This window comes from Notamacropus eugenii, chromosome 1, assembly GCF_028372415.1.
Source record: "Notamacropus eugenii isolate mMacEug1 chromosome 1, mMacEug1.pri_v2, whole genome shotgun sequence".
Classification (NCBI taxonomy): Eukaryota; Metazoa; Chordata; class Mammalia; order Diprotodontia; family Macropodidae; genus Notamacropus; species Notamacropus eugenii.
The window spans coordinates 91,747,358-91,763,579 of NC_092872.1; the positions used below are offsets into that span (position 1 = coordinate 91,747,358).

General features: G+C 34.6%; 1 protein-coding gene across 4 annotated transcripts in view; it reads right to left on the minus strand.

Moving 5' to 3' along the window:
• The window catches only part of ZC3H7A (zinc finger CCCH-type containing 7A), a 55,380-nt gene that overhangs the window by 16,890 nt on the left and 22,268 nt on the right, over window positions 1–16,222 (minus strand). The window contains exons 1-10 of one of the 4 annotated variants that reach the window (XM_072609472.1): window positions 15,085–15,100; window positions 14,766–14,924; window positions 14,439–14,519; window positions 14,309–14,344; window positions 14,094–14,127; window positions 13,373–13,656; window positions 8,870–9,068; window positions 7,462–7,526; window positions 6,761–6,947; window positions 213–374 (exon numbers count right to left, since the gene is read on the minus strand). In XM_072609472.1, coding sequence (XP_072465573.1) covers window positions 213–374; window positions 6,761–6,947; window positions 7,462–7,526; window positions 8,870–9,068; window positions 13,373–13,528 — 769 coding nt within the window. In that variant the 5' untranslated portion in view covers window positions 13,529–13,656; window positions 14,094–14,127; window positions 14,309–14,344; ... (1 more) ...; window positions 14,766–14,924; window positions 15,085–15,100. Of the gene's footprint in view, window positions 1–212; window positions 375–6,760; window positions 6,948–7,461; window positions 7,527–8,869; window positions 9,069–13,372; window positions 13,657–14,093; window positions 14,128–14,308; window positions 14,345–14,438; window positions 14,520–14,765; window positions 14,925–15,084; window positions 15,101–16,222 lie in introns of those variants that run through there. The other 3 variants (XM_072609456.1, XM_072609449.1, XM_072609464.1) reach the window with 3 other exon arrangements.

Sequence of the window (16,222 nt, forward strand, 5' to 3'; positions counted from 1 at the left end):
GAACTCAGGTCTTCCTGATTCCAAGTCTTGTGCTCTGTCTGCTGCACTACCTCACAGCTGTTTTTCTTTCTCTGTTTGCTAATGCTAATTAAGACTGTAATCAAAATGTCTGGATTGCTAACTCTGAAACACAATATCATTTTCATCAGTAACTGAACACTCATTTCTCTTCATTCAACCCAATGAATAATAATAATAACCTAACAAAATACCTTTACATATATAATAAGGCCCTTCATAATTTGTCTTTGTTGGTCGTGGACGTATTTTTTTCCATGATTTATCTTCAACATTCTTTATTCTACCAATTAACATGTCTTTCTTACATTTATGATCTAAAGTAGAAAGGTAGGTATAATCCATTAATTTAGGACCTAAAGAAACAAAGAGAAATATAAGATTTTAAATGGTTTAAGCTAGTTACAATCACAAACTGACATAAAGGTAGAATTCATATCAACTGTGAAATTCCCATTGAAAATACCCAAATTATCTTTAATACTCCCAAATGGAAATTCCAAAAAACAGCTCTCAAACTAAACGATGACTGTAATATATGTCAGATTTACACAGGACACCTTACAACATCATTCCACCTTACGTATGAAGAAAAAACGAATTAAATGTTCATGTTCTACAGTCCTCAACAACTTAAACATAATGGGATAAAGCTCAATATGAGTCTGCTATCTAAGAATTCAAGTCTGCTCTCACATGACAGCACCACCATCTCACTGATTACTTAACATACCATTTTAATTTTCTCCAACTACATTGCTTTTCTTACGATACAAAAACCTGAATTTCCCACAGCATCTTTTAAATAAGGATAGCTTATGTTTTTGTTTTATTTTCAATATTCTTTTGAAGAAAACCAAGTATTTTCTTGTACTTTTTGACAGACTAATGCCTCAGATCAATGGCATGAGAAAGCATTCAAAAAACTTCCTAAATATATTCCCCTGATTGCTTGGAATCAGTCATCCTCTACACTTAATTTGAATTCTATTTCCTAAAGGTATTGCTGTGTACTTGTCACTTTTCTACCTGCTCAGTTTTGGCGCCACATGGCTCCTTCTACTTGATCCCCAACCAAGCTGCCACTCACTTGCTTTTCCCTCTGGGAGCTTGGGGAAGCATATCACTTTGTATGTTCTCTTCCACAGGATACATACTAAAGCTAAAAATAAATTAGCCCCATCATCAACACCTGTGGTCCCTTATTGAGTAAATGAAAAAATAAATGAAAAAGCCATTTACTAAATGCTCAGTATATGCTAAGCACAGGTGACACATAGATTATGGCTGGGAGGGGGGTCTGAGAGGTGCTGCCCTCTGGTGCTTCTCTGCTTGCTCTTCTTAAAAAAACTGAGGCTAAATGACATCTTTTGTTTCCAGATATCCATCCCATCCCCCCTACATTGTGAACAATCCCTCTGAATGGAGAAAAACTGTTAAATAAAACCAACAAGGTGAGTCAGGCTATGTATGACGTACTATCTATCACAAGTCTCCCACTGCTCTTCCCTATGTTTCTCTTCCTAAGGATTTTTCTCCTTATCTACTTTTTTGCATAGATCTGGTTATGTAACTCCTCAGCTCAGATTCCTACAATGGCTTCTCATTGCCTGCCAAGTAAGTATAAGTTTCTTGGCCAGGCATTCAAAATTTTCTCACAATCTGCTAGCACCCTGTATTTTTAAGACTCCTTTAGGATTATTTCCTTTCCACATTTCAGCCAAACTGAAACATCTAATAACCATCCCAAAACAGCATGCATTTTCCTGACCCTCCTCTTTTGTTTTAATCTCCCACTCTCAGACTAATGCAGGAGTTCTTACCCTTCTGTGTGTCATGGACCCCATTAGCAATCTAGTAAATTCTAGGAATTCCTTCACAGAATGTTTTTAAATGCATTAAAACACATAGGATTACAAAGGAAACCAATTCAAAATACAATTACCAATATTTTGGACAAATTCACAGACCCCAAGTTAAGAACCCCACTCTTTTATTTCTAAACATCCTCCTTTAAAGTCCAACCCAAATGCCAGCTCTGCCAGGACAGATTTTCCAATTTCTACAGTTGGTAATGATCATTACTCAAACCAGAGTACATATAATACTGTTTACCCATTAATAAGCATATGGTAGAATAACCACCACACAAAACAGTAAGTGTCAAAAGCACCATGGTAGATCCGTGAGGGCAGGGATTCTGATTTATCTAACCTGTGTGCCTCTGCACAGTGAATTGTACACAACTGACAATTAAGCAATGTTTGCTGAATTGGATCAAAAGAATTCAAATTCATATAGATGAAGTAAACAATTCATCAACACTCTAATACTTAAGAATTATTCCTAAATATAACATACAAAGCATTGGATGAGAAGCTATTAAAACATAACCAAAATGTAAACTATAAGGAAATATTCCTAGAAAAAGGCCTACTACTTAAAGTAAAAAATGTCCAGACATATCAATGTGTACTCTAAATGAACTATTCTGGATTCAATTCAAATTCAACCAAACTAACTTTATTGATATTTTCCCTGCCAAATATGTGAATCATGTATGATTAATTTATTGTGAAAACTCTCACTTAGCTGATTATCAGCAAAGTACACAAGTGCTTCTCACATTTGCTTACTTCAGAGACTGCCTGTAAATCTTAAGAGATCTAATATATGACAATGGGCACATGTGACCAACAATTCCAGAGGAAGCAAGATGAAATATGCTACCCACCTTCTGAGCTGTCAAAGAATCACAGTGCAAATTGAGATATACATTTTTGGGATATGGTAAGAAATTTGTTTTACTAGACTATGCATATGTTATAAATGGGTTCTTTTTTGGAAGGGGGAGTCTTAGGAAGAGGGAGGGGGGAGAAAAATAGGTTTTTGTTAAACGATAAAAAAAATTAAATTTGACAAAGGGCATGCAGGTGTTAAATTTGATTATGGACATATGGCTCTTATTTTATACAATGTCTGTGACTAGGTCGGATACACAATTTTGCTAAAATAATTCTTTCAAGTAGACTGGGTTATAGAACATAATCAGACGAAGTATATATGTTTTAATTATGCTTATATCCCTTCAAAACCACGTCTTTAAACAAGGTAAATTCGCTGATTGTCACTTCATGATCCAGTCATAAATCCTGCACTACCACTTACTATATGAACTTCAGCAAGTCACTTAACCTCTTCTGGGCCTCAGTTTCCTCATCTGTAAAATGAAGGAGGCTGGACTAGATGTAGATGGCCTTTCAGGTCCCTTCTAGCTCTAAATATATGATCCTATGAAATGAAAAATTAACAAGTAATTCATACACCTGATATAATACAATAAGGGACAAATAAAATGAAATATCTATCATCTACCCATATTTTTCTTGGTGATAAAAAACTTCCAATCCAGGAAAGACAAAAACTATACTACCTTTTTTCAGAAAAAAGTAGAGAAAATAAGTTAAAAGCAATGTGTAATGTAGTTATGACAAGAAACCAGTTATATATCCAGGACTGTCCTTTAGTTCCTATACTGCTTTTTAGGTTATTTTTTATTTCAAAATCACCAGTGACATCATTCTCTTCTTATACATGCCAAATCTGACACCCTTTCTTCAGGCTTCATTTGTCTCAGCCTATCTGCAGCATTCCGCCTTGTTGACCACTTTCTCCTCCTGGACACTCTCTTCTCTGAATGTTCATGACAGGGCTCCTCTTGGTTCTCCTTTCACCTGATGAGCTACTCCTATGAAGTCCCCTTGATTGGATCATCATCCATGGGGCATACCCTTTCTTACAGCAGGCTTCTCACCACACCTAGAATGCACTCTTTCTTCATTTCCAGCTCTTAGAATTCCTAGCTTCCTTCAATACCCTTCTACATACACTGTATGGTGGTGTGCAGTGTGTACTGATCATACACTTCCAGCTCCTAGTGGCCCCCTTCCCACCCTGATTACCTTGTTTTTATTTTGCACATATTTGGTATATACTTATATGTGTCTGTCCTGAGTCCACTTTTCTTTTCTTTTCTCTCTATACTTGTGCACTTGGTGTTCTCATCAGGTAATAGGAAATTAATTACCTCTATATAGAGGACTGCCAGATTTTTGCACACACACACACCCCCATCTCTCCAGCCAAGTCTCTCTCCTGAGCTTCAGTTGCACATCTGCAACTACCTATTGGACACTATAGATGTTCTGGTAAGGCATCTAAAACTAACATGACCAAAACAACTCAAATCTTTTCCCCAAACTGTACCCATCTTCTAAATTTCACTGTTTCTATCTTGTACCTCTTTCTGGTTACCTAAGCTCACAATCTTGACATTATCTTCAATTTCTTACCCTGTATGGAGAATGAGCTTCCAAATATTTTTGTTTCTCCTCAAGATCTCTTGTACTCATTCCCTTTTCTCCACACATATAGACACCACCCAAGTTCAGAACCTCATCACTTCTCACCTAGACTATTGCAATAGCTGCCGAAGAAGTCTCTCCCACTCCAATCTATCTTCCACAGAGCTACCAAAGTGAACTCCTTAAAGTTCTGGTCTAACCATGTAACTCTGAAACTAAACCAACCCTAGTGGCTCCCTATTGCCTTTAGTGTCAAATATAATGTCCTGCTTGGTATTTAAAGACCTTCACAGCCTTGCCTTAACCTACCTTTCCAGCCTTGCTGCAGTCATTATTACCCTTCCTGAACTTTGTGGTCTAGCCAGATGGACTTTTTGCTACAAACATCAATATATTCCTCATTTCCATGGCTTTGCAGTCTTTCTCCCATACTTGGAATGCACCCCACCCTCACTTCCAACTCAGGATCCCTACCTTCCTTCAAGTTTCAGCTCAAGTGTTTCTTTCTCCAAGAAGGCTTTCCTGATCACAGGCTCCAGAACGGCTAATACTGTCTACAAATCACCTGATTTTTATTTGTAAATATTATGAATATACTTATACATGTACATACTTCTCCTGAGAGAATATAAGCTCTTCAAGAGCAAAGACTTTTGTCCTTTTATCACTTTTGTCCTTTCCTCCCTAAAACCTATATCATTCCTGACATGACGCACTTAATAAGAGCGGCATCACTAATAGATCTAGAATAAAAAGAAAACCAAAATAGGAGATATTTTGACAATGTCTCAATCAATTAAATTCTTTAAAATATACATCATGTATATATTTTATCAAATAAAAACAGTATCTTTCATGACTAGCTTCTTAAGCCTCAAGTAAATTTAAAAAAAAAAGTAAAGGAGACTTAAAAGATGAAAGTAAATAACTGTTGTTTCAGTCAAAAAGCCTAATGATTACCTAGAACTGACTGGAAAGAATACAATAAGCATATGGTACATGAACGTTACTTGTTATTCCCAATTATACTATAGTTAGCTGATAAACGTTAATTAGCTAAGAGATCAAGATACAAAGACAGTCCCTGACCGTAAGAAGCTTAATATCTGGGGAAACAAGCAAACAGAAACATACAAACAAGCTATATTCAGGGAAAATAGGAAAATAATTGAGAGGAAAAGTATTAGAGTTAAGAAAGATTGGGAAAGGCTTCCTGTAGAAGATGGGATTTTAGTTGGAACTTGAAAGAAGCCAGGGAAGCTAAGAGGTACAGTTGAGGAGGAAGAGCATTCTAGGCATGGGGGACAGTCAGAGAAAATGCTCAGAGTCAAGAGATGGAGAATCTTGTTCATCGAACAGCAAGGAGGGTAGTGTCACAAGAACGGTAAGACAAGTAAGAAGACTGAAAAGGTAGGTGGAGTCTATGTTAAGAAGGATTTTGAATGCCAAATAGAGGATTTTGTATTTGGGAAGAGGAGCCACTGGAGTTTACTGTATAGAGGGAGTGTGACATGGCTGGACCTGTGCTTTAGGAAAATCACTTTGGTGGCTGAATAGAGGATGGACTGGAATGATGAGAGAGACTTGAGACAGGCAGAGTGAGTAATAGTAACATTACAGGAGGGGGAGGGGTCATAGTTGAGAGACATTGAAAAGGTAAAATCAACAAGCCTTAGCAAAAGATTGGAAATGGGGACAGAGAGTGAGGAGTCAGTGATGACACCCAGGTTGCCAGCCTAAGGGATTTGAAGGATAGTGTTTTTTTTCAAAAGTAATAGAGAAGTTAGGAGGGAAAGATAATAAGCTCTGTTTTGGACATGTCGAGTTTAAGATGTATACTGAATACCCAGCTTGAGAGGTCTGAAAGGCAGATTGGAGATTCTAGCATGGAGATCAGTAGCGAGATTGGGACAAGAAAGGTAGATTTGGGAATCATCACCATTGAGATGAGAATTAAATTCACGGGAGTTGATAAAACTATCAAGCGAAACAGTGTAGAGGGAAAAGAGGATCCATGACAGAACCAGGTGGGACACCTAATGCCAGAGATCCTAACTTGGTTGAGAATGAAGCAAAGAAAACTAAGAAGCAATCGATTAAATAAGGAAGATAACCAGGAGAGAGTGGTGTCCAAAAAATAGAGAGACAAAAGTATTGAGGAAAATAGGGGGATCAGTGGTGTCAAGGGCTGCAGAGAGGTCAAGAAGAGAGAGGACTGAGAAAAAGACATTAAATTTGGTAACTAAGGGGTCACTGATAACTTTGGAGAGAACAGTTTCAGTACTTTTTACTATATATTAATTAAATCAATTCAGTTTTCATCAGCAAGTTTTAATTTTTCTAAGAGAATACAATTTCTTCCATAATCTAATTATTACCTGATTTTATAAAACAGAGTTGACATGCTTGTCGCAATTCATGAGTTCCTTCAAGTGGATTTCTTCCAGCTACAGATGAAGATACTTTAGGAGACCCACTACTAAAAACATTTCCAAAATCATTTCTAGGTTGACTTGGAATTCCTAGGAAACTCTCAGAAGCAAACAAACTAGCTGGTCCATTCATCTGTGAGAAAAATAAGGAATTTAAGGATACACTGTCATCTGCTTATTATTTCAATGTCACTGTAAAAAGCACTAAAATAAACCAAATTCTCTATGAATAGTCCACTTGTCAATGCCTCATGCTAACTACTAAGCCCCTTAAACTTTTGAAATTAGACTTCAAACTCTCATATAATTATAGGGGCTTACTTTTTTGTTCCCTTTTTTTAAAAATAATTACTTCATTTAACTTTTCATTCTCTTTGAAAAATAAAAGAGAGAATTTTCTGTCAAGAACAAAATTTTTATATACTTTAAAGTTTGTGCTTAAACAATTCTGCCTTTAAGTAAAGTACATAATTCAGTATAATAGGACTATCCTACATTAAGAGGGTTTACTACCGAAATCCTCAAACAACACGATTTTTACATTGTTGTCCATATCATAAACAAACTCCAGTGTGTTTAATGACTTATTCAACTATTTAAGCTCCTTCTATTCTTCTACAATAAACACATTTATAAAAAGTACTTACAAGTAAAATGGAAGAATTATTGTTGTTAAGCAGTGCTCCCTCTCTAGAAGTTGATGTGGGCAGATCTAAAAATAATTAAAAAGCTTCAATGGACTTTTTATTCCTATCATGCAATAAGAACACAGTGATACTAATTCAGTGCAGATATCTCTTTTCATATTTGCCTTCTTGTATTTGAAATCTAAGACATACTGAGTCTTACAGATTTCTAAGTAATTAAATCTTCCTGTTTTAATAACTATTGCCTTTCCTTTGGAACCTAATCATGTAAAAATCATGCCAATAGTTTATGAATGAGTAGCAGTTTCCAGATGTAATTGGTATGCTTTCAAAAACTATAGGATGTACCTGATATACCATTAGGAACTACAACCCCAAAATGGCAAAAGTAGAAAGTACAAGAGTGCCTCTCTAAAAACCATTAAGCATGAATGTATTCTGTAACAAACAGTGCATAAAGTTCATAGTTGTTTTCCTTTTCCTTCTCTCATTAATGGTGAAGCCCTATTTCCTTTCTTCCCTCTACAAGACTGGTCAGTTTAATTTTTATCGATGTATATAAAAATATTGTAACTCAAGTCTTTTGAAAGTAACTGAGGCAAGTACTTGGCTTCTTCTATAAAATGAGGAGAAATGGATGAGATGGTCATCAAGGTTCCTTCCAGCTCTAAATCCTATATTCATACAATCCCAGTCAGGACAAAGACAGCATGCTCCTGGATAGATAAGCAGCCACTACAGCAGCTAATTCCATGGTTGACTTGCTAGCTAAATGCAAATGAAGTCTAAAATACATTGCTTTCATGTAGTAAGTTTTTCTCTCTACTAGTGATATCTAATTTGTAACCTAATTTAGCAACTTATAAAATTACCTATAGTACACATAACACCTATATAACTCACTATGAAGAGTCTTCTGCTTGAAGGGAAAAATCTATAAGTTCCCTGTTTTTCTAAACACAATACCAAAGCTTTAAAATTTTGCTATCCTAAACAAGTAAAACAGACCTTTTTTTATTTCCTTTATTTTGACTTTTCTGGACTTTATTTGCTTCATATTTTTTCTTTAAATGAATTAAATAAAATAAAGTGATTTTTTTGGATTAATTCAAACTAGTACACATAAATTGTTAAATCACTTCTATTCACTTTTCAGAATAAATTGTTCTGGGGAAATAAGGCAGAAATGATAAAAACAAAATATTAGCTACACAATAATTTAATTCAAATAACTACACTGGAAATTAGCATTTCAAAAAAAAGAACTTTAAAACTTAGGTCTAAGTCTCTATACTTTAAAATTGAATAATCTCCCTAGTATCTACTACCAGGAGGAAAAGTTACCAAACAACAATTTCATTATTTAGAAAATAAACTTAAAATACTTCAAATGTGACTCAGTGTTTACCTCTTTTGGAGTCACTCATTGAAAATGTATTTAAAGAAGAACAAAAATCTTCCAATGATGAAGTCAAAGGCTGTGGATACATTTCTGAAAAGGAAGATGCAGGAACATACCCTGCACACGTTCCTAATAAAGGTGCAGAAAAGGGTATACTAGGAGTTACACTAGATGTTGGAATGGATCCTCTGACTACTGTGGCTGTCTAAAGGAGAAAACAAAAAGAAAAATATTTTTACAAAGTATCCACAAAGAAAAATACTTAAGACTTAACTGTTTGAAACGTGATATGCAATATATGAAAGTGTTCACCCTCACAAAAACAAAGAAATGCAAATTTAAATTATCATGAAATAATACTTTACACCAATAAAATTGACAAAAACAAATGAAAATGACAAAACTCAATAGTGATAAGGCTATGAGAAAAGAAGCAGATGTCATACATTGGTCTACAAAAAGACTGCACTGACTTCCATCAACCTGGTACCAGAACAAGAGTTACCAAACTGATTGCATATCTGTTCTAGTAATCTCACTATTAGAAACATATACCATGGATATAATTACAAAGAAAACTGTGTCAAAGTTGTTTTATCTAAACAGAAAAGCTGTTAATTTATAGCCTGTTTATTTCCTAGACAACAGAAAGGAAATGACTGAACTGTGGTATATGGATATAACAGAGCTGTATATCTCTATTAAGCATGACAAATGAGAAATAGGAAGAAATTTGGAGGTACATGTGAAATAACATGAAGTAAAAAAAAAGAATGAGAAAGACATAACAATCCTCTAATACTAAACTATATACATACATACAGTTAATTAATGTTTTTCTTAAACTGTTGAACTCAACACCGAATGCAATACTCAAGATGAAGCCTGACTGAGGGCAGAATACAGGGACACTATTCTCTTCCTGAAACCTGTGAGTTTCTTAATGCAGCATAAGACTACATCTACTTTTTTGGCTGCCACATAACACTGCTGACCCACAGAGCTTGCAGGTCACTAAAACCTAGTATTTAACTGCTATCTAACTATGCCTTCCCCATCTTTTACGTGTGGTATTTATTTTTTTTGGTACTAAACTACAAGATTCTACATTTGTCACTGATTTAATTTTATCTTATTCAATTTCACCTGATACCAAGATGCTTTTGGATTCTGAGTCTTATTATTCAACATGTTTGCTATCTCATCCAACTTTCTGTCATCTGCAAATTACATTTATGCAAGTAATTAACAAAAATATAAAACAGAACAAGGTCAAGCACAGATTCTTATGGCATTCCAGTGGAAACCTACTGTCACACTGACACTGAACCATTAACAACTATTCTTTGAGTCTAGCCATCTAACCATTTCTGAATACATTTAATTGTATTATTGTCTAATTCATTTATCTCCATCTTCTCCACAAGAATAGTCTGAAATACTTTATCCAAGAAGATCAGAAGATGATTTAAAGGGAATTGCTGCTACTATATTTATGTGCTTACATATACTTTATAGCATATAATTTTGAATGTAAGAAGCATAACATTTAACAGTCATTAGATTAAGAATATGTGCTATAAAGCTTAATCAAAGAATACCAATTATATATCAGATGACCCAGTTTGAGTTTTCTTTTGAAATTCAGATTTAAAATATTAATAAATTTACACAAAGGATCACAAAGGATTTATGGGAATGTCTAATGGAATGCAAATGTTACTTTATCCAAAAGTTAAATTCATTTTTGTCTGTAATAACAACATTTACATAGGGTCATTTATATATTCCCTAAAGAGCTCATGTGAGGGGGAAAAAAAAGCTTCTGGGAACAATTCTGTGAAGTTGAAGAAGGCCCATAAGGACACAGAAGTACTAATAGCATGCAGTATTAAAATCTCTTATGCAAAGAGGTTGCATCTGAGGAAAACATTCAGATAGATTTAGTTGTAAGTTCATGTTTTACGTGGAGAGTCTAAGTTTATTGCTGTAGCTCTACACTTTGAGATTATATTCTAAATAATATTCTAAATATTCTAAATGCCATCCCCAATTTATATCTAAAATGTCTGGAAAGTAAATGAGGACCTAGGAAAAAGAGACAAAACCAAAGATATATAGAAGTCCTTAAACTCCAATTCTCAAAAGAGCCATTGCTTGATGTTTTCCCTTTTGTTTCCAATAGGCCTCTAAGGCATCACTCCCTGACACACGTGGATTTGAATCTTAATATATGAGAGAGACTGAGAAAGCCTTGTTCATTTGAGATATAACAAGAAAAAAAAGAAATGTAAATGCAGATATGATGGGGATACAAACTCTGGAGAGAAGAGCTGCTTTCCTGGCAAGTTTGTTACAAACAAGTCCTTCACTAAACATTTCTTAAGCTATGAGCCAAACCCTGAAAATACAAAGAAGGCAAGAATACATTCTCTATCTTCAAAGCACTCAGTCTAATGGGGGAGATAATTTATAAATTACTATGTGCAAAGGCAAGGCACTAGTGGAGACCAAGAAAGGTTTCTTGTAGAAACTGGTAGTTAAGCTTAGTCTTGAAAGAGGCTAAAAAAAAAAGCAGGAGGTTGAAGTGAGGAAGGAGGACATTCTAGGCATGAAGGACAAGTGAAAAGACTTGGAGTCAGGAAGCTTAAGTATCATAGTCAAGAAATGGGAATATTAAAGCAAAAAGGTTTTCAATTCCAAGCAGTAGATTTTATATTTGATCCTAGAGACATAATCAGACTTCCATTTTAGGAAAATCATCCTGGCACCTGAATGGAAGATAGATTGAAGTGAGGAGAGACTTAAAGTGGGGTGATGAGGACCAGAACCAGGGCGATGGCTATGTAAGTGGAGAGAATGGGTCATATATGAGATATGTGCAGGTACAAATGACAAGATTTAACTGACTAGTCATGCAAGTGAGGAACAGAGGATGAGAAGGCTTTTCCCCTCAGAATTAACAGGCAAGCTGTGAAGAGGAGAAAGTTTAGGGGAGAAAAATAATGCATTATTTGAGACACGTTAAGTCTGAGAAGTCAACAGGACATTCAAATATCCGAAAAGAATGTCCAAAAGGCGGGTGGTGATACAGGACTAGCTCAGGAGACAGAATAGGGCTGGATATTAGCTAAGGGAAATACCTGAGTAGAGATAATCACTGAACCCACAGGAGTCAATGAGATCACTAACTGAAAAGGAATAGAAGAGGAATTCTTAACCTTTTTTGTATCATAGAATACTTTGGCAGTCTAATAAAGTCTACAGGCCCCTCCTCATAATGATATTTTTAAATGCATAAAATATGAAATACATAGGATTACAAAGGAAATCTATTACACTGAAATAGAAGTATTTTTTAAAACTAGTTCATGGACCCCCTAGCTTAAGACCCCCTGATATCGAGGGAGGAGAGAAGTGGGACCAGGCCAGAACCTAGAGGCATGACCAGTGAGTGGGCACAACCTGGATGAAGATCCAGTGAAATGCTTCACAAATATTATTACATTGGAGTCTCACAACAATCTGGCAGGGAGGTGCTATTATTATTATTATTATTATTATTACCATTTGACAGCTGAGGAAACTGAGGTCAACAGAAGTCACATGACTTAACAAGAGTTACAGAGATAATAAGTGTCTGAGGGTGCTTTTGAACTTAGGTCTTCCTGACTTCAGGACCAGCACTTTCTCTACTGTGCCACCCAGCTGCCTAGAGAGTTTAGAATATTGGCAAGGAAAAAAAGCCACTTCTTCATGTGAAATAGGGGTGATGATGTATGAATTGATGTGATACAAGGGAGAAGGTAGGAGAGGGAGATGTTTCAGTGCAGTATGAGGGGAGTTCCTCGACTGAGAGGGCAGTTAAAGGGAATGCTGTGGGCAGACTGAGGAGAGATAACAATGTACAGAACAGCTGCCATTTGTAAATAGATAGCAAATTGATCAGAGAGGTCTAAAAGTATGGTCTTGGGGCATTGAGGGCCCAAATGAGGTAATGTAAAATATTTAAAGTGAACCTAGTCAGTCTAAAGTAGAGGATACTAGAGTTGAAGTGATTCACCAAGCGGATGATACAGAGAAGGAAGGAGAGTGGAAACTAAGTACGAATGAAAGGACAATTAGTATTAGACAAGATGGAATGCCAGAAAATGGAAGAAGGAAAAACGGTAAAAGTTTTAAAATGAAAACTTTAAGATTTACAAACCTATCTTGGGCATTTCTGATTAAGGTTGATGGGGTGTTACCAATAAAGTTGTGCTTCCAATGGTGTTCATACTGTTTTGATCGTTACCATTCAACAAGTGAGACCACATAAAATTGTCACATGGTTTAAAAACATGACTATAATAGGTAATGAGTCTTTTGCAAAAGTCTAAAAATACTAAAATTATTAAAGAGAAGTAATTTAAAAGATAAGATATACAGATTTTTGCTAATTTGTATTGCCAAAAAATTTTACTGATCCCACCTTTAGAGAAACAAGGTAAGCAAAATTTTGAAATTTACCAAAATAGTTTCATCAGTTTCTGGTGCAGAATCAAGTAGTTCATCTATTTCATCACCAAGGACAATATCTCCATCATCTAAATATGTTCCAGGCAAAGTAAAGGAAATCTTTCCTCCATTTGCCAACATAGCAGAAGGCAGAGGACTCTTTTCCATTTGTAATGGTAAAACAGGAGTTAAAGGTGTAATAGGAATTGGAGCCAATTCATTTGATAATTCAGGAGCAAAGTCAGGAGGAAGTAGAGAAATAATAGGAGCAGCTTCTTGCTTTGGATCCGATAAATCTGTAATAGTAAAAGAGTTGAGGGTTTTTTTAATCTCATTTTTTGTTCATTAGTAAATATTCCTAATGTTACATATCATTTATCCTAATAGACAAGTGCCAGAAAATAAATGGAATGACGGGGGGGAAAGTACAATAAAAAGATAATTCTTATACATTCAAAAGTTGATTATTTCACTTGTGGATAACCTATCTTTTGGACATATAGCTAAGTGTTTGCTAATACCACTACTAAAAACAGGGTCAAACCAGAGAAAGAAGATACAAGTCAGATTTCAATTACTCTCTTTAACTCCTAGTAGCACAAAACTGATTATGAAATTTAAAATATATAACATATAAGGATGAATATAGCAATTTAGTTTGATAATACTTTGTAATTCACATGACTTGCAAAATTTGTTTCCTTTCAGTTTGGTACAATAGCTCAAAGCTTACCTAACTCTATATCTTCTACAGAGCTCTTTGAACCCTGGAAAACAAAGAAAACAATAGATTAATATTTTAAAGAGTATTCATTCATTATTTGAAGTGTTTTCCATGTACAAGGTATGGTAATGCAATTGTCATAGGAAAACATTGGAAAATAAAGTTGTGGAATAGGGTGTTGTAAAAAAAAGACACTTTATTTTTGGAATAAGCTTTAACTTTACCTTGGTTGTCACTTCGCCCGGAATTGAATTTGAGAACTGAAATAAATTAAATATACTTCATTTAAAACAAAATTGATTTCAAGTTAGAAAACAAAAGCCAAAATAACAAAAGTTCAATCCTATACCTTACCTTTGCTCTGACATACGCTTTCCTTATTTTAAATCCTAATTTCTGGGCTAGTTCTTGAGTTAATTTTATTACACACTCATCCTGAAAAGACAAGAAGTAAACTGAGAAAGAAAAGAAAGGAGTGGAAACAACACAAGATAATGAGAAACATGAAAAATAACTGGAAACCATTTTCCAGTAATATGCTTGCTTTAATATTTGTGACAAACAAAAATTGTGTGAACTGTTAACATTTAAATTATTTAAGCAGTCTTAGTGTGAAAAACGCTTTTATGAGGAATGAATTTTTCTAATTATAAACAAATAAATTTTTTAAAAATTCCATACCTGAGGCACTGCCAAAGAACATTTTGCTATTGCATCATAAGCTTCTTTATATCTTCCTAAATCACTTAAAGCTTTAGCTTTCCGATACAGGGCTCTACAGTTATTAAGATTTAAACTTAAAACTTTATCACAGTCTTCTAGAACTTTATCATTCAATCCCTAAGGGACAAGATGAGAAAGGGTATTTAAAATTAACAACAAACTTATGTTCACCAAAATATTCATAAAACACTAAATTTATAAAACGCCAATGTTAAAGTACTAAAAAGTCAGTCAACTACATATTTACATTTGAATAACATCTGAATCTGTCACACACCTTTTTTCTTTCAAAGTTATTTTTTATTCTTTGAAGGGGCTGAATATCAAAACAAAGAACCAATATGACGGATCCACTTGCTGATCTATTTATGAAGCCAAGAAAATCATTAAGTACTAATTTCAGTAATAAACACAGAATCAATCATAGATTTTGAGCTAGAAGGTACTTAAAAGGCCAACTAATCTAACTTTCTCACAACTTAGACACGAGCGAGCTAAGACTCAAAAAGGTTAAAGGACTTGAGGCAGGATGTGGGAGAATTTAAATCCTGGTCCTCAGATTGTAATTCAGTGTTTTTTCCATTATACTAAATATCTTTCATCTAATGATCAATGTCTATTAATACTAAAATATTAGACATATTTCTTTATACAATTCATGGTTTAGTTAATAAATAGCATTTATAAGATTAAGATTTGAAAAGTACTTTACACCTACATGGTGTCTCATGTGATCCCCAAAAGAACCCTATTAGAGATGCTATTATCAATCCTATTTTACTGATAAGGAAATAGAGAGAGGTTAAATGACTTGCCCAGGATCACACATGTAGAACATTTCTAAGACAAGATTCAAACTTATATCTTCCTTATTCCAAGTCTAACTCTACATACTGCATGACCTAACTAGTTAAACAACGAGGCTATATATATTAAAATGGTGACATTTTGAGACTAATAGTTTATGAGATTAATTGTTCTTTGTTGTTTTTTGCTGATACCTTTGTTGATATGCCAAGAACTCCTAGTGAGAATAGCTGACCAAATAGATCATTAAGTTAAACGAAGTCTCAATCAGGTACAAAATAAAACAATCAATGCTGAACTAGGAGAATGTTCTAATGTGTCTCCCCATACAAATACATCCTCAGAATCCCTACATATGGGCCATTTCCAGAGTGAAATAATAGTTAAGAGACATGTATAATATAAAATCTTTCAACATTATGGCCAAAATTTTTTTTAAGTTTCTTTGCCTACAAAAGCTAGTATAATTCCATTGAGAAGAAAGGAAATAAGGAAAATGGGGAAAATAGGCTTACTTTTGAGAGTTTCTGTATTACTTCTAAAAGTATTTTATATTGTATCAGCTTTCCACAGGACTGGTTATTTTTTTCCCACCTTGGAAAATTTAA